The sequence below is a fragment of the Suricata suricatta genome, chromosome 5 (assembly GCF_006229205.1).
Source record: "Suricata suricatta isolate VVHF042 chromosome 5, meerkat_22Aug2017_6uvM2_HiC, whole genome shotgun sequence".
NCBI lineage: Eukaryota > Metazoa > Chordata > Mammalia > Carnivora > Herpestidae > Suricata > Suricata suricatta.
In genome coordinates, this window is record NC_043704.1 from 149,777,511 (window position 1) to 149,796,556 (window position 19,046).

The following is a 19,046-nucleotide window of genomic DNA, read 5'->3' on the forward strand; positions in this document are numbered from 1 at the left end:
CTTTTGGCAGTTACCCTAGTTTGAGCCCAAATGCTATTGATTTATAAAATGCATTATAAAATATGCCGAGATATGAGTAGTAAAATGGTAACTCTGTGTCACTGGGAGTCTATTTACATGAGCAACTGAAAAGAAATCAGGGAAAGAATGTATTATAACCAAGAGTCAGATACAATAGGTCAACTGAACAGAAGGTGGGGAATAGACATAGATCCACACGTACAGGGACCACTCATTCTCAGCAAAGATGTGAAGCCAAGTCAGTAGAGGAAACACCGTCTTCTGGCAAGGCCGCCGGCGGCACGTAGGGCACGGGTGTGGAGCACACATCGCCAGATGTGGAACGATGCAATTTGCTCCTTGTGCCATATAAAGAATGAACTCAGATCAAAAGATAAATTTATAATATTTCTACATGAAAGCATGGGGTGAAACCTTGTGGCCTCGGGTTAGGGAGGATAACCTAGAGATGAAGCCAAAAAAATGATTAAACAATGATAAACTGTGGGGGTCTCATCAAAATCCAAAACTTCTGCTCCTTGGAGGAAGACACTATTAAGATCATGAAAGGAAAGCCACAGATTAGAACGAAATATTTGCAAATCACATATCTGTAAAGATGTGTGTCGGGAACACAAAGGACTCTCCAAACTCAACATATAGAAAGTCTTTAAAAGTTAGAAAACATGGGCAAAATATTTGAAAAGAGACCTCACCAAGGAGACATGTATGGATGACAAATACACATGTGAAGTTGCTCAACGTCATCCAATTAGGTTCATGAAAATTAAAACCACTGTGCACCTATTGGATGGTTACGATTACAAAAGTCTGACCACACCAAGTTTTGGCGAGGAAGTCTAGGAAATCTAGAGCGAAGGAAAATGGTGCGGTCACTTCAGAAAACTGGCAGTTTCTTTAGAAGTTAAGCATGTACCTACCACACGGCCCAGTCTTTCGACTCCTGGATATTTACTCGATAAAAATTAAAGTATATGATCATACAAAGACTTGTATGGGAAGGTTCATGGCATCCTTATTTTTTTTTGGAGCTACAAGTTATACCAACTCAAGCATCCATCCCCAGATGCATGAGTCGGCATACTGTGGCACGCTCATACAATGGGATACCACTCAGCCAAACAAAGGAATAGATGATTTATACACACACACAAATTAGTCACAGAATAATTACACTGAGTGAAAGAAGCCAGACAGAAGATTCCGCACTCTAGGAATCAATTTACGTAAGTTCCTAGAAATCCAAATGTATCTGTAATGATAAAAAGCATATCAGAGGTCACCTGGAGACGTGGGAAAGCAGGATGGGGGGAAGTGGAAGAGGGCGGTGAGTGTTCACAAAGAAACTGCTGTTGGCAGTGGGTATGTGGTTTTCTTGTTTGTGCTGATGGTTTTGTGGGTACGTGTCGGTGTATTTCAGAACTTGATCAAATTGTGTACTTTCCGTTAATGTAGTGTATTAGATGTCACTTATATTTTAATAAAGTCATTAAAAAAGTTAAGAACAGAAGTTTGGCCTAACAAAAACATTCCAAAGAACAGAAAAGTCTAGTCTATCAGTTGAAATTTTGTGTAGTTTATTTCCTTTAAAATATTTATCCTATATTCTTGTGAGAGGTGCTCCTTTTTTTTTTTTACACATTTATTTATCATTGAGAGACAGAGAGAAAGAGAGAGAGAGAGCATGAACAGGGTAGGGGCAGAGAGAGGAGACACAGAATCCGAAGCAGGCTCCAGGCTCCAGGCTCCGAGCTGTCAGCACAGAGCTTGACGCAGGTTCAAACCCACGAACAGTGAGATCATGACCTGAGCCAAAGCCGGACTCTTAAATGACTGAGCCACCCAGGTGCCCCGTTTGAAGTATATTTAAAACCTTTTTGTTGCAGCCAGCCCCTAGCTGGCTCAGTCTGAAGAGCAAGTGACTCTTGATCTTCAAGTTGTAAGTTTAAGCCCCACGTTGAGTGTAGAGATTACTTAAAAATAAAATCTTAAAAAAACTCACTTTTAAAAAATTGTAGACACTTGTGAAGTGCACAAAGCAGACTGGATGGTATAATGAAGCCCCCTGACCTGTCACCCCAGCTCAAGGGCCACCAAACCATGGGCTAGCCCTGTTCCACCAGCTCGCAGATGTGATGGTCGATTTTACGTGTGAACTTTGCTAGGCTACAGACCCTAGTCAGTTATTAGTCCAAGTGTTGCTGTGAAGGTTTGTAGATGTGGGTAAAGCCCATAATCAGAGGTTTTAAAGTAAAGGAGACTCTTCCGGACAATATTGGTGAGCCTGGCTAAATCAGTTGAAAGACCTTAAGAGCAGAGCCAAGGTTTCCCTGAGCAAGAAGAAATTCCACATGTGATCTTCGCACACACTGTGTCCTCAGCCTGGAACGCGCCTTCACCAGGCATTCAAGCCGACTCCCTTACTTGTGGACGGAGGCGTTAGGTCAAGCCCTCAAATTCTGGCCTGCCCTCCCCGACAGCCTGCCCGGTGCATTTCAGACTTGCCTCCAGCCCCCATGACCACACAGGCCAATTTCTTGCAAAAATGGCGCCTTCACACATATCTCCCACTGCTTCTCTCTCTCTGCCCAAACCCTGCCTGATAAACCAGATCTGCCATTTCATCTGCAAATAGTTTAGCAAGCATCTCAATGGTTAGGATCCTTGCGAAGCAACCCACAGTTCCATTATCTCACCCAACCAAAAATGAAAAGCAGTTCTTTGAGATCGTCAACCGTTTAGGCCCCCAGTTGTCACATTCTTTTATAATACAAAGTAGTTTTGGGCTAATGATTTTTTTCAGCGTCTTTAGTTAGGGAGGAAAAAGCGAACAATGTGGAAGGATTTTCTCTAGGCCTCCAGCAGAGGGCGCCAGGGCTCACGTGGTTCCAAAGGAAAGCGCCTCAGCCACCCCGCAGCCCCGCCCTTAGCACAGAGTGGACTTTTGGAAAACCTATGATGAATGAATGAATGAATACGTGCGTGAAACAAATAATTTTTAAACTTGAGTACATGCCATGCTCTGTGCCAGGCACTGGCCATGTGCTACATTTTCTCTTTTCTTATAACCATCCCGTGAGCTGTAGGTATTACCCTTATTTTATATATGAAGAAAGGCTCAAAACAATTGAAAGGCTTTATGAAGATCATAGAGGCAGAAAATCTTGGAGTTCACCGAGATTTATAATGTTTATTTTTTAAATGTCATGTAAGACAACAAAGTATATGACTGGTTGATGAGGCACCGGGTGGCTCAGTTGGGTGAGTGGCCGAGGCTTTATTTTAGCTCAGGTCATGATCCCAGGTGATGGGATTGAGCCCTGAGCTGGACCCTGCGCCGAGCACGGAGCCTGCTCACGATCTTCCCTTCCTCTGCCCCCTCCCCAGCTCATGCTGTCTCTCTCTCAAATTAAATAAATAAAAATCTATAAATGGTTGACAAAAGGTAACACCTGTAATTCTCTGCCTGTTATAAAACATCCCCGTCTCCCAGAAGCCCTGTCGTTATGGGCCGCTTGTCTCCCTCAACGTTCATATACTGAAGCCCTGGCCCCAGCGAGGATGGCATCTGACAATGGGCCTTTAGGAGGGAATTCGGGTTAGACAGGCGAGGGGGGCGGGGCCTCGTGACGGGCCGGGTGCCCTTGAAGTAAGAGCCAGAGGGCTCACCGCCATTCTCCCCGCACAAGCGCAGAGGAAGCCACGGGGAGCTTCAGTAAGAAGGGCTTCCAACAAGCCAGAAAGGGGGCTCTCCCAGGAACGGAATCGGAGGACACTTTGGTCTCAGGCTTCCTGGCTCCCAGAGCCGTGAGAAAGCAAATGTGTATTATTTAAGCCCCGTGGTCTCTGGTATTTTCTTATGGCGGCTCTAGCAGACTGACACTCCCTTGTCTCTTTCCAAACTTAAGAGTAAGCATTTCCTTGATTTCCTTGAGAGGTGTCTTCTGTTTGGTGTTGCCTGCTTTTGAACTTTGTATAAATGGAATTATACCACATATGTGCTTTTTGTGACTTGCTCTTTACCCTCATGTTACCTTGGCAAGACCCATCCATAGGGAGCACATATATGCAGTTCTTCTGTTTCCATGCGTTACGGAATTGTCTAGTACAGACACATCGCTATAGACCCTTCCATTTTATGGACTAGGCATCTTGGCCGCTGGTAAAAAAACATTCCCGGGCACGTCGCTGGGGTACACTAGAGCATGTATGTCTAAGGTGTGTATCTCGGACCAGAATTTTTGGGTCATTTAGTACGCATGTTCTCAGCTTTACTAGAAACACCAGAATGGTTGCATTAAACCACATCCCCTCCAGCTGTCCTCCACTCACCAGCATCTAGTGCTGAGTTTTTAGTTTTGTCAGTGAGTATTGTGTTAAATCATGGTAGTTTTTTAAATGTTTATTTTGAGAGAGAGACAGACAGACAACGAGCGGAGAGGGGCAGAGAGAGGAGAGAAAGAATCCCAAGCAGGCTCTGCACTGTCAGCACAGAGCCCAACACGAGGCTGGACCTCATTGACCTCACAAACCTTGAGATCATGACCTGAGCCAAAATCGAGAGTTGGACGTCAACGGACCGAGTCACCCAGGCGCCCTAGTTCATCATAGTTTTAGTTTGCAGCGCCCTGAGCTGTGCATCACGTTGGGCACGTTTTCGTATTTATTGGACAGTTAGATTTCTCCTTTTGTAATATCGCTTCTCAAGCCTTTTGCCCGTTCAGGAAAATCAGATCATTTGCTTCTTCTCAATGATTTGTAGGAATTCTCCATATCGTTTGGAAACTGGTCCTTTATCAATTATATATGTCGCAACCCATTCCTTGCACGCTGCGGCTGGTCTCTTCACTTCTACAACACGGTGTTTTTGGAGAGACAAGTTCTTAGTTGTAATGCGATCAAATGTATCATATCTCCGCTTATAATTACTATGTTTTGCATAATGCTGAAGAAACCCTTCCCCTACTCAGGATCTTAAAAACTTTCTCCTCCTTTCTGTTCTAAAACCTTTGTAGGTTACCCTTTCACACTTAGGTCCTTAACCAGCCTGCAAATCGTTTTTGAAAATGGTCTGAGGTAGGAGTCGGATTTCCTTTTTCCTCCATATGGAGACCGGCCACCCCACATCTTTTTCGCTGCTCTGACAGGCACCTGTCCTAAGTCAGAGGTCTGTGCCCGAATGAGTATGTTGGACGACACTTGAAAGCCACACTCCTATCTGCCAATGACCCTGCCTTGCCCTGTGACAGGGGATGTGACAGGAATAATGGGCTTTAGACTCAACCAGACCAGAATCTCCACTCAGTCTCCTCCTCCCAAACACTTATTAGCCGGGTGGTATTGGATGTGATTTTACCTCTGAGCCCATGCCCTTCCTGCATGGCTATTCTACAGAATAGACACAATTGGTGATGCCCAATCACTTTTATCTCTACTTGTTTTGGTTGGAGTCTCGGGGCTTGTGTTCTGTAGTATTAATTTTCTATTGCTGTGTCGCAAATTCCCATAAACTTTGTTGCCTCAGCCAACACCCGTGTACTGCCTCCTGGTTCTGTGGGTCAGAAGTCACTGGGGCTCTCGGCTTAGGGGCTCAAAAGGCTAAAATCGATGTGTCAATCTGGTGGAGCTGTTTTTTTTTTTTTAATGTTTCTTTATTTTTGAGAGACAGAGAGACAGCATGAGCAGGGTAGGGGCAGAGAAAGGGAGACACAGAATCTGAAGCAGGCTCCAGGCTCTGAGCTGTCAGCACAGAGCCTGATGTGGGGCTCGAACTCACAGACCGTGAGATCATGACCAGAGTCAAAGCCGGACGCTTACCTGACAGCCCCCCAGGCGCCCCCGTCTGGTGGAGCTGCTAACTGGGAGCTCTGGGGAGACCTGCTTCCAGGTCTGTGCAGGTTGACAGCGGGGGACAGCTGCCTGCGGTTGTAGGACTGCGCCCCTGCGTCCCTGCGCTGTCAGCCGGCGGTGGCTCTCAGCTCCCAGAGGCTGCTCTCGGCTCTCACGCCCGACCTCATTCCATCTGCTTAGCAGCAGCACAACACACACATCCTCCTCATGCTTGAATCGCTCTGACTTCTGGAGTCCATGGGAGGAGAAAACGCCTGCCCAGATAATCTCCCCATTGTAAGGTTAACGGATTGGTGATCACATCAGCAAGGCCTTTGGCCACGTTAACAACATAATCTCCTGACACCAGAGGGCCAGGTGGCGGGGACCATGTTAGGCTTCCGCTTCCCACAGTCTTGCTAGATATGTTACCTGGACCTCGGATTTCATAGTGGTCCCTCTGGTAAGAGTCCTTTGATACAGGTCAGAAAACCCAAAGCACGTCATCAGCTTCTTCCAAAGCTAGAAACATTGACTATGACTTGTGTCCGTGGAAGCCTGGCCCTCTTCCCTGCACAGACATCTCTGTTTGTTCCTGCTCTTGGGGATTTGGATGCTATTTTTATCCAATATCTCTAGACTTATAGTCCACCGTTCAGTCATTTGTGGAAATAACATCAGTCAACAGATATGCTGAGACTATTCCATTCTTGGCACTTGCTCAAATCCAAGATCACACCTGGCAAGGAGTTAGGCCCATGGCGAGTGTTTTTTAGATGTGTGTTGAATGAATGAGTGATGAATGACAGGATTTGCCTACTGTCTATTCTAGAAATAAGCCGTATGCACACACAAGATAAGTAATATAAAAACTTACCTGACTAGTTTATAGAAGGTGATCCAGGAGATAGATCATAGTGTGAGTGTGTGTGTGTGTGTGTGTGTGTGTGTGTGCACGCACGCGCACGTGTAAGGAAACCTTTGTGGAAGAGGCAGAGCTAGAATTAGGCGTTGAGAAATATGCATTATTTGTGGTGGTGACGGTGATGACCCACAGGCGTGGTAGAGAGAACTGTGTGAGCAAAGGTGCACTTCGGGAAGGGAGCAGCCATTCTGGGTGGGCATCGAGATCAGGGGAACGGATTCTACCCTCACACGTTTCGAATGTCAGACAAGGCACAGAAATGAGGGACTCAATCATCTCAAGGAGCCAAAGGTCTTTATCGAAGTGAAGCGCTTTGATGTCTCTGGAATGAAGGTGATATTAATGTATAGTTTTCTTGGTTCTCTAGGAAAGTCTATTCTTAAGAGAATTTTCCTCATTTCAAGAACTTCCTCTCATCAATACCACCATGGGCCCTTAGGAGGAAAAAGTACTGTGTGCAGGGTCACAAACACACACACGGCCGAGTCAGGTGAGAGTTCTTTATTCCACATTCAGCTAGCAGCCAAAACAGCAGTCTGGAATCGTGCTGTCTTTTAGTTTGTAGCTATTGGCCCTGCTGATTCTTCTTCATCGTCTGTTGGGATGAAATGTCCCTGCAGCCACAGCTTCCCTCCCCACACTGAAGAGGCATGGCACCACCGCAGAGACCCACCATCCAGGCAGGGGGTCAGCAAGGGCGTCTTCGGACTGTGGCCGGTGTGCTTGCCGGAATGTGTATGAGGCCGCACACACCACGTCCCAGGGAAAAAGCAGCCCCACGCAGAAGCCTAGCGAAGGCAGAAAGACCTGGAACGTGACAGCGTCACTAGGAGGAAGTGTTTTGTAGGAGACACGGCAACGTGAGGGGGGTGAGGATGAAGATATGCACGCAGGCTGCGAGCTAGTGCCCAGAGCCCTGAGTGCGAGCTGCGAGCTAGTGCCCAGAGCCCTGAGTGCGAGCTGCGAGCTAGCGCCCAGAGCCCTGAGTGCGAGGCTGCGAGCTAGTGCCCAGAGCCCTGAGTGCGAATCCCAGTTTCCTGGGAGACTGTGAGTTTCTGACCTTCGGGTTCCGCCTGAACGACAGCCTGTCCGGGGGAAAAGGCGTCTTCTCGCCAGATGCTCGTGTCCTCCTAGACGGGGGAGCGCGGTGCTTACGGGATTGCTAAGTCTCAGTTAAGAACCAGTGGGAAGAAGCCGTGAGACGACTTATCTGCCCGAGTCAAACGCTTCGCGGGCGCCTGCCGGCTTCCAGACTTGCCAGGGGGAGTGCGGCGTTTCTGAGGAAGGAAACACGCAAACTGAGCCCGGAGCTCAATTCCCCAACATTAAACCGTCCCTCTAGGGCACCTGGAATAAAAGCCTGACGCATGGCCTGTCTTCCTCTGTCCCCCAGTAGGTCAACAGGTGCGTGGCAGGGTCTTCGGAGGAGCAAACGGCGGAGGGACCCCCAAGAGGTGCTTTGGCCGACGTCAGTTACCGGGAGCCACGTGACCTCGGTGTTTGACTTCAGCTGCGTTTCCCAAAGACGGACGTTTGTCCCGCGTCGTCGGGGCCGCCCAGGCCGGATCCGGGCAGCCCTCAGGCTCACTCAGAATCCACGGTGTGGTCGAACGCAGGCGGGGAGCGGCTCTGCTTCCTGGACGAAGTGCACAGGTACACGAGGAACGCCAGGCACAGCAAGGCCACCGCCGTGAAGAAGGCGACGGTGCCCGTGAAGGCAGGCGGGTCCATGGGCAGGCGGATCAGCGCACGTTCGGCTGGGATCTGGTTGGTCAGGCTAAGCATGTAGCCCAAGGACCAGGCTATGCTGCTGTTCCCCACCTGCGGGGTAGAAAGAGGGCTTAGTTCTCAGGGGGCTCGAGGCCAGACTTCCACACACACACCACTGTCATCCGCGGCAGCCCCCACCGGAAGCTGCGGCCTAGGGTCAGAGGACGTGCCCACGTTCAGACTCTGCAGGGACTGGCCAGAGCCCAGGTCCCTGAGGCCACGCAGCCTCCAGGGCCCGACCCGCTCCGGAAGCTGGAGAAAAACCGTCAGAGTCGTCACAACCTTGTCACGGCCAAGTGGAATGACCACACAGGAACAGCGGGACTTCTTCTACTATTGGGTCCACAGGTGTCTGTGGCTAAAGCAAGAGGGTAGGGAGCGGTTTTCTGAACCCAGAACCGGTTCTAAGCCCCGGGGGTCAGGCTAACAAGACGCAGACTTGGTCAGTTCCCTATGTTAATTCCATCAGTGTTTGTTTCCACGTTTTCAGGCTGTTTTACTAGGTATAAAAACGTTTAGAATCTACAGTCTTCACGACGACCTCTTTGTCATTATGTTGGAATCCTCTGTATCTTGAATGATCCTCTTTATCTTAGACTATTTGGGTGGATCTTACATGCTACACAGAAACTTGAAAAAATCGGTTACACCTCTCTTCTTATGGGCAGTGTTTGCCTGGTAGTTAAAAAAATTTTTTTTAACTTTCAATCTTTCCATGTCCTTATATTTAACGCCTAAGGGTTTCTCTTACAAGCAGCATATGCCTGATTTTAAAAAATCCAACCTAGGGCGCCTGGGTGGCTCAGCTGGTTGAGTGTCCAGCTTCGGCTTATAAGAACACAAGTCTGAACCAAACAGACGCCATGACAGGCTTTAAGTTTCCCCTCTAAACTAGAAGGTCTAAGATTCAGTTTCTGGGAACTATTAGGCGGTTACACATTGCCCAAGGCAGAAGAGACCACTTTTCGGTATCCAATCAGGGAAGGCCAGCTACCTCTCCCCACATTCCTAAAGGTGAGGCCTACAGATAGAAACTTTAGATAGGACCCTGTTACCTAATGTTAAAGTTAACCCGATAGTCGCCGAACAAGACCCTAGGCTTGCCCTGTAATTGGTTGATTTCAAAGATACCCTAAATGTTGTAATTGGGTCCGGCCAAAAGTAACGAACACTCTGAACAATGTGTATGGTTAGAGCTGTTGTCAATGATACTGTACATTATGATAGGATCGCTGCGCCTGTGTCGTGATTTCCTTTAACTCCCCCTTCCCAAACCCCATAAAAACCCTGCTCAGCCCTTGCTCAGGGCTCTCAGCACGGATCCACTGCGTTGGTGAAGGCTGTGAGCCCGAACTTAGGCCCGGCAAGCCTAAGCGGTAATAATAAATGCCCTTTGCTTTTGCATGCGTGACTCGGTCTCCCTGGTGGTCTCTGGTTTTGGGGTGATATTGAAATCTTGGACATTACAGGCTCAGGTCATGATCTCATGGTTTGTGGGTTCAAGCCCCACGTCGGGCTCTGTGCTGACAGCTCAGAGCCTGGAGCCTGCTTCGGATTCTGTGTCTCCCTCTCTCTCTGCCCCTCCCCTACTCGTGCTGTCTCTGTCTCTCAAAAATAAATAAAAAACATTTTAAAAAATTAAAAAAAATCCAATCTGACAATATCTGTCTTTTAACTGGTAGGTTTAGTCCATTTATAATTATTTTGATTATTGATATATTTGGACTTGTTTCTAACATCTTAGTTTTAAATTTCCAATTAGTGCTATTTTCCTATATTTATTTTTTCCATTCTTGCCTTAAAAATGGCAAATGTGTAACATTTCTAAGTGAGCATTTTAGGCCACTCTTACGGCCCCTACCACACTCCCTTCACCCTGGGTATTAGCTGCACTTGAATTTGGGGTTGTTACAGATGGTTTCTTCTCTTTGACTTTTCTTTGATCTAAGTTTTCTCTGTTTAAAAAAACTTCAAGGCACCATATCATTTATTCTGACTGCCTAAATTTTTATGACATCTCTTTGGATTTCTTTCTCTCTGTATTTATTTCCTCCAAAAATATTCTTGATGTCTTTGTGTGCAACTCTTCTAAGTCTTTTTATGCCTTTCCATTTGAATACTAATCTGACTGCAGGTAAACTTCTTTATGAAAAAAGCATGAATTCTGTATCCATCCAAACGGTACTCAAGAGGAGTCCCTTCCATTCCCTTAATGCACTTTCCCGCTAATTAGGTTCGTTAGGAGCAGGGCTTAGAGACCGGGTGCCACCAGCAGTCCCTGCATTTCTCCAGACAGCCTCATCGTTTGCGGGATGACTCAATTTTATGTATGGAAACGTAGACAGTCACCGGCCTAATGCTGGGTTGATATAATTATTGCTAAAGCTAATACTGAGCACTCTCCAGGCTGTTCCTGAAACGGGGACGTGCTCCCTGAGCCTGGGGAACACACATCCTGCCTGGAAACACGGCCCCGAGGTCGACAGACCAGAGAGTCACCCGGCAGCCACGGTGATTCCGGCCTCGGACATCCTGCACATTTGGCAATAAACACAGTGACCTCAGGCAGCGTGGCTCTAAGTCCCCAGTACCCCGTAACCCTGACGTCTGTGCAAAGTGGAGAAGTTCCTGCTACATTTAAAGTTTCTTGGGGTGCCTGGGTGCCAGTTAAGCATCTGGCTTCGGCTCAGCTCATGATCTCACGGTTTGTGGGTTCGAGCCCCACATTGGGCTCTGTGCTGACAGCTAGCTCAGAGCCTGGAGCCTGCTTCAGATTCTGTGTCTCCCTCTTTTCTCTCTGACCCTCCCCTGATCACACTGTCTCTCTCTGTCTCTCAAAAATAAATAAAAAAGCATTAAAAAAAAGTTTCTTTTCAGGATGGAAAGTCTGGTCCTTAACATACTTCTTTGTACCCTCGGCAGACGTTTAGTAAACACTGCTGGGTTCTCACTGCTTGCTGAACGCAGGAGCATGGAAAGAATGAAACGGGTCCTGTGTTCCCGGAGCTCAGGGGCCACGGGCACCGGACCTCCGGCTGCTGCCTCCCGTGGAAGGCCCTCCAGGGACACGTCCTCTGAGGTGTCCCCCGTGTCTTCTTTGGTCACAAGGGCCCAAGTCTCATCAGCCTCCCTCAGCAAACTGCCGTCACCGATAGCCCTGTATGTTTGCATTTCCTTCGCACACAGACACACATACCTTTTGAGAGCAAGGGGAGAAAACCACCTGTGCCTCGACTTACTTCCTTCTGAAAGTGTATGCGGGGCCAGGTCTCCTCAGTGAATCTGTACCCGTTGACCAGCAAGTGGTAGATGTAGTGGGCTGAGAAGCAGTAGGAGCGGGCGTACACCTCGTCAAACCTGGGGAGCAGCAGTGGGAGCTGGAAAGGAGGTTCCAACAGATCAGCAGGCGCTGGGAAACGCACGCGTCAGGGCACCCGTGTTAAAGGGTCTTGTCCCCTAGAATCTCCGTGAAACCATCGGACCATATCACGTCATAATGAAAACACCCTGATCAGTATCACGTAGTAACGATTTCTAGATTGCCAGAGTGCGCAGCTGGAACATTAGCGCACAACGCAGGGGTGACAGGGTTCCCTTCGGACCCCAAGCTTGGGGACGTGGGAAGGCAGAAATGGCATACAGTCCAAATTCGGAATACACACGCACACACGCACACAAATGAGATATCCTCTGATCTCCGCGTTTTGTACTGATGCTGCCCTTTTCTCTGATTTAAAAAAAAAGTTTATTTTTGAGAGAGACTGAGCGAGTGGAAGAGGGACAGAGAAGGGGCAGAGAATCTGAAGCAGGCTCTGCAGACTCCGTGCTGTCGGCGCAGTGCCTGACATGGGGCTCGAACTCACCAACTGTGGGATCACCACCTGAGCCAGAATCCAGAGCCGTCCGACGCTTAACCGCCTGACCCCCCCCCCGCCCGGTGCCCCTCCCTTTTCTCTTTAAATGCTGACCTGGCTCCAGCTCTCGGAGCAGAAATCCCAGCTGCTGGAGTTGAAGGCGCTCAGGGGGAAGCTCCCGGAAAGATTCAAAGCGCTGGCTGTGTAGTAGAATCCCGCAAAGGCCTGGGAGGGGGCAACACACAAGGCAGTTACTTCTCAGGACGGGGTGGAGCCCGGAGCTGCCGGGCCAGGGGTAAGACGGTGGGAAGCAGGTGAGCGGAAGAGAAACAGGAGGCTGAGAAGTAAATATTTGGGGGTGGAGGGCCCTCCTGGGTGGTTTCCGCTCTTACCACAAACGTCCCCTTAACCTCGGGCTGGTACACCCCATCGAAGGAACAGGCTTCTTGGGCATGGCAAGCTCGGAAGTCGAACAGGGAAGCCACCTTCTCCCTGCACAGCGCTGGGTCCCCGGTGCCTCGGACAGTGACGGTGCCATCAGGGTCCTGGCTGACAGGCCTCAGGTCCGCTGTGCACAGGCTGTCGAATATGTGGTCCCCGCGGAAGGTGGTGACATAATTCCGAGGGTAGCAGGGGTTGATGAGGGCGGTTTTGGTGGGAGATTCCTGGAGGGACGAGAGTGAGGGGTCAGAAACCACTGTTTCGTGGCGGCGGGGGGGGGCGCAGGGAGCAAGCATTTCCCTCCTGCAAGTTCTCACTAGTGTTACTCTCTGGTGCCGAGAGACACATGGATGGAAAACATGCCCCCCTGGGTCAGCGCGCACCTGCCGGCAGGTCCAAGGCTGTCTTGCTGAGTCCAGGGGGGGAGGGGAACAGGGACCGGCACCTGGCACCACTCCGGGCTGGCGCACATTATCTGACCCACCCCTCACGACAGTCCTGGGAAGCAGGATTTATGAAATCCATTAAAAAAAATTTTTTTAACATTTATTTTTGAGAGAAAGAGACAGAGCGTGAGTAGGAGAGAGGCAGAGAGAGAAGGAGACACAGACTCCGAAGCAGCTCCAGGCTCTGAGCTGTCAGCACAGAGCCTGACGCGGGGCTCGAACCCACGAGCCGTGAGATCATGACCGGAGCCGAAGTCAGACACTTAACCAACTGAGCCACCCAGGCGCCTCCTGTGAAATCCATTTTGAGGAGAACACAATATACGTTTAGTTTAATTGATCGTTTTGAACAGAATATGCTCTATCCACCTAACAAAATAACCCGGAAGGTTACAAATTATTGTGAAAATGGGGGCTCTTTCCCAACCACGCCTCACCACCAGACCCCTCCTAGAAGTAACCACTCTTACCAGTTTCTGTGATTTCCTCCGGGAGATTTTGTGTGTGCTTCTCGATTGCACACACAAGTATCTTTTCCCCTCCCTCTTCCTTCTTCTGAAAACTATGAATGGTAGTACTCTATTCACACTGCTAGGCTCCTGGCTTTTCTTCCTGAAAAATCTATCTTCCCCATCTTTTCATTCACTGTACATACAGAATGGCCTCTTCCTTCTAGTAGCTGCACAGCAGTCCGCCGCACAAGTCAGCTGTAATTTAGGTAAGGAACCTCCTCTGTATGAATATTTAGATGGTTTCCAATCATCCTGCCGTTACAGACGATGCTGCACCAAATATCCTCATCCGTACAGACCTCTGAGCCCTTTGTAATTTATTTGGCATAAAGATTGTAGTAGAGACCTGACTTGACTTCTTCCAAATGACTATCCGGTATTTTACTTACTGGTGAAAAATATGCTTTTTTATCTGACGCTAAATTCCAAAATGCACATGGTTCTATTTATGGGCTCTCTTTTCTAAGGAATGGGATTTGAATTCTGCCCAGTTTCAAAATCACTAATTTAAAAAAATGTTTTTAGTGTATTTTATTTTGAGAGAGAGAGCAAGCAGGGGAGGGGCAGAGAGAGAGAGGGAGACACAGAATCTGAAGCAGGTTCTGAAGCAAGTGCTGACAGCTCAGAGCCCGACGCGGGGCTTGAACCCATGGACTATGAGATCATAACCTGAGCCAAAGTCAGACACTTAACTGACTGGGCCACCCAGGCGCCCCCAAAACCACTAATTTTGACTCGGTCACATTTTGACTTCAGACAACAACATTTATTCCAACTCCTTTAATTCACTGGTGAGGAAATTGAGGTACATATCAGGCTAATTCCATCATTTAACGAAGGTCAGTGATGGGACCTCACACAAAACCCTACAAAAGTCCAACAGGCATCCAGTGTGACGAGTGAGCGTCCTCCAGAAAGACTGAATGGACTGGAGCTGCAGAGGCAGCAATCGGGCTCCTCTCTGCAACAGTGGTGTGAAAAAAAATGCATGATTTTCAAAAATTGTTAGTGTAATTCGTAACATGTCACACCAGGGTCACCCTCGGCTGGAAATATTGGTTTTAGGAGGGGGCAGAAACTAATACCTGGGTATTTAATTTCCCCCCTCCAAATCCGACATACTTTTAAGATAGCTAAAATGAAATAAATTATTTCTGGCATGGCCTGGAGAAGAAACAAGATGTAAATTATTTCTGGCTCTGAACATAGAAGTGGCTCCGTAAAGATGATTTCTGTGCTCTTTTTGGAGTGTGAGTTACTTGTTGTGACCTTCTTTAAATGTGATTTACCGGTGGTCCAAGCTGTCCAGGCCCTCGAGATCAACAGGTGTCCCTGAACTTGGGACTTGCAGGGCTCTGGCACTAAAGGGTCGACCACTAGCTTGAGAGCAGGTAAGTCCACTGGAAACTGTAGCGTACCTTGACCTTAGGGTAAATCCTGTCGAGAGTGTAAAGACAGGGGACAGGAACGCTTCTCAACAGTGACAGAAGCTATTAAAACACAGTATAACCTGCAAGGAAGGCTCAGACGCAATAACGAAAACGATGTTTTATTGAAGGAGGCAAACCAAGAACTAAATGATTTTATCATTATTAGAACAATGTTTTATAGTTCTATACAAAAATTCCTAATATCAATAATAACCCGGTATTTTACCGAATTAATGTTCAGTCAATGCAACTGCAATCATAATCTCAGTGAAAAAAGTTCCTTTTCGTTACTACTTTAAATAATTTTGAAGTTCAAAATAAACGAGAGCAGAAAAGCAAACGATGGCAACTGGAGCATGTGACAATGTGACACGGTGTTGAGAATGGAAAATGGGCGACTATGAGAGGAAGTTCAGAAACAGATCCTATTATCCTATGAATGGAATGTCTCAGAATCCCTGAAATGATCAGGTTGCAAAACATCATCACAACATTGTGGGTGAAGAACCTGGATGGTTGTAATTTTATTGGAAAATTGTCTATTTATCTGCTTATATGAAAAACATACCTATCCTTTGATTTTATTCTCCAGAAGGAAAATCACTAGTTCATGAAGTTATGTGCACCAGGTTCACGGTGTTGTTGTTGTTGTTGTTGTTATTATTATTATTATTATCATTGCTGCAGCAAAACAGGACAGAGCCCCACAGCCTCATGTCCATCAGGGTAGGAATGGTTGACAAATTGTGGAATATTCAAGGGTAAGAAAACAAGTTGGATACTGATCTGCAAAGTCTAGAACGACAGTGTATCAAGCTGGGAACAGTGAAGACATCTAGTGAAGAGCATTGGAAAGAGAGTCTTTCGTTTTTACTTTAATGCGTTTTTTGCATAGTCTGACATTTTTACAATAAAAATGCACTTTCTTTTATAATAAAATGGCCTATCTAGTTTTTCTTTTTAAAGAATGGGACTTGGAATATGATGCATCCATAAAAATAATTTCAGGGGCGCCGGGGTGGCTCAGTCGGTGGAGTGTCCTGCTTCGGCTCAGGTCATGATCTCACAGTTCGTGGGTTCAAGCCCTGTGTAGGGCTCTGTGCTGACAGCTAGCTCAGAGCCTGGAGCCTGCTTTGGATTCTGTATCTCTTCTGGCCCTCCCCTGCTCATGCTGTCTCTCTCTCTCAAAAATAAATTAAAACATTAAAAAAAATTTTTTAAATAATTTCAAAGGACATGAAGCCACACGGGAAATTGCTCAGGAGACATTGTGAGGTGAAAGAAGAAGCTGGGGAGGGGCTGGCGGCTCAGTGGGCGGAGCGTCTGACTCGATTTCGGCTCAGGTCGTGATCTCACCGACGCCAGACGGGCCCTGGGCCAGGCTCTGCGCTGACAGCACGGAGCCTGCCTGGGATTCTCTCTCTCCCTCCCTCTCTGCCCCTCCCCTGCTCACGCTTTCTCTCTCTCTTGCTCTCTCCCTCCCAAAATAAATAAATAAACATTAGAAAGAAGAGAAAAGGCTGGATATAAAACTATATGTAGCATATGAAGCCAAATTTGTAAATATACATATTCATGCATCAAAAAAACCTGGAAGAAAATGTAAAAGTATGTTGATGGTGGTCCATTCCAGGGCCCTTTCTCTGCTTTTATATTTACATTTCTGTGTGCCTGTGTCTGCATTTTCTAATTCTTTTCACTGAACGTGTGTTACTTTAAAAACAGAAGAAAAAAATCTTAAAGAGGGGACGGAAGGAAGTGAATGCATGTCTTTAGCATCTAAAATGCTGGCAGACTCCAGCCCTGGGGCAAAAGGATGCGTGTTCATATGAAACCAGAGCGCAAAGATATACATCCAGGCCCGTTCTCAGCGGACTGCGGCAGGCGAGGAGACCAGACCCAGGCCAGTGGGAGTCACTCAGCCAGTGCTCATGATGCAGGGATCCTTGTGGACCTTCTGCGCCCAGCTTGGCAACATGCACTTGGCACATGAAAGCACCGGCGGGCAGGTCGGGACGCGCATTTCCGGGTGATCGTCAGGACCCCTGGACCCTTTCACTCCCCTGAGTCAGAAGGCCTTGCGGGCAGAGCCCCCTTCTCGGGCATCCAGAGGTTAGCAGGCAAGCTGGAGAGCTGCCCCGTCCCTCCTGACCGTCCATGGCAGACACGGGACCGCCACCTCTGTCCCCGGCCCCGGGCTCACACCTCCAGACCCACGTTCTCAAACCCAAGTGAGGCCTCGGATGGGGGGAGTGATTGGCTTCTCTACTGTGGATCCTTGGATACATAATCATTCTTCTTTAATGTTTAGTTTTAAGAGGAGGGGAGGGACGAGAGAGGGGCAGAGAGAATTCCCAGCAGGCTCCTCTCTGTCAGCACAGAGCTGGACACGGGGCTCCAGCTCACCAACCCTGAGATCGTGACCTGAGCTGAAATCAAGAGTCAGATGCTTAATTGACTGAGTCGCCCAGGTGCCCCGATGTAGATGATCATTCTTTTATCTTTTTTAATTTTTTAAAATGTGTCCATCACCTGATGAACGGATCAAGAAGATGTGGTATATATACACGATGGAGTATTGCATGGCAGTGAGGAAGAATGAAATATGGCCATTTGTAGGAAAGTGGACGGACCTTGAGGGTGTCATGCTAAGCGAAATAAGTCAGGCAGAGAAGGACAGATACCATATGTTTGCACTCATAGGTCTAACGGGAGAACAGGAGAGACCTAATGGAGGACCAGGGGGAGGGGTAGAGGGAAAGACAGTTGGGGAGAGAGAGGGACGCAAATCATGAGAGACTATTGAATACTGAAAACGAACCGAAGGTTGAGGAGGAGGGGGGGGAGGGGGTGATGGTCATGGTGGGGGGCACTTGTGGGGAGAAGCACTGGGTGTTATATGGAAACCAATTTGACAATAAACTATTATAAATTTAAAAAAAGAAAATGTTTATCTTTGAGAGACAGAGAGAGAGAGACAGACAGACAGAATGTGAGCTGGGGGAGGGGCAGAGAGAGAGGGAGACACTGAACTGGAAGCAGCTCCAGACTCTGAGCTGTCAGCACGGAGCCTGATGTGGGGCTTGAACCCATGAACTGTGAGATCAAGGCCTGAGCTGAAGTCGGACGTTCAGCCGACTGAGCCACCCAGGCGCCCGCGATAATCACTCTTGAACAAACATTGTAAAAATAAACACACACAACCGTTTCCTCAGGGCCAGCCAAATTTACGCGGTTAGCTTCTCTGCCCTTCACTCGCTCTGGGAAGAGGATGATCTCACCTGCCCGCTTTCTCCCGTTGCCTCCTGCCCTCCACCCTCACTGGGGTCAGAACTGCTGGGAGAGGCATTAAGCGTTGCTAGAAATAAATGCAGATGGAGAAAAGAGGTGTTTCCAGAGCTTCCCCTGGACAGAGGTGGGTGGCCCCCAGGGCGACAGTGAGCACGCAGGTCATGGGGACCTTGCTAGGGAGGACTGAGCGTGGTGGGGTCTGGGGCGGGCACTGGGTCTCCTGAGCTGCCTGCAGGGTCCCGCGCTCTCTCCGGGCAGACGTCAGCCTCTCCCAACAACGCACGTCACATGCATGTGCCTCGGGGCTGCGGCCTGTCCTGCGAGGTTCACAGAGAAGCTCTGAGGAGCGGCCACAGCGGAGATGAACTCTCACACATGACCTGCAGGGCTCTGAGCACTGCTTTGGTCCCCAGTGGCCCAAGGAAGCGGGCGGGGTGGGGATGAGCCAGCGGTGCCATGTCCGCTACGTCCACAGGCTGACCCGGCCTCGTCCCCTGCCCGGGGCCGCACCGGAAGCCAGGATCTGT

At 48.4% G+C, this 19,046-nt stretch overlaps 1 protein-coding gene across 1 annotated transcript in view; it reads right to left on the reverse strand.

Annotated features, from left to right (window-relative positions):
• Positions 1-7,052: 7,052 nt before the first annotated feature.
• The window catches only part of ENTPD3 (ectonucleoside triphosphate diphosphohydrolase 3), a 34,918-nt gene continuing 22,924 nt past the window's right edge, over positions 7,053-19,046 (reverse strand). The window contains exons 7-10 of the mRNA XM_029940499.1: positions 12,792-13,064; positions 12,514-12,624; positions 11,785-11,922; positions 7,053-8,596 (exon numbers count right to left, since the gene is read on the reverse strand). Of these exons, the coding sequence (XP_029796359.1) occupies positions 8,360-8,596; positions 11,785-11,922; positions 12,514-12,624; positions 12,792-13,064 (759 nt within the window). The 3' untranslated portion in view covers positions 7,053-8,359. The remainder of the gene's footprint in view (positions 8,597-11,784; positions 11,923-12,513; positions 12,625-12,791; positions 13,065-19,046) is intronic.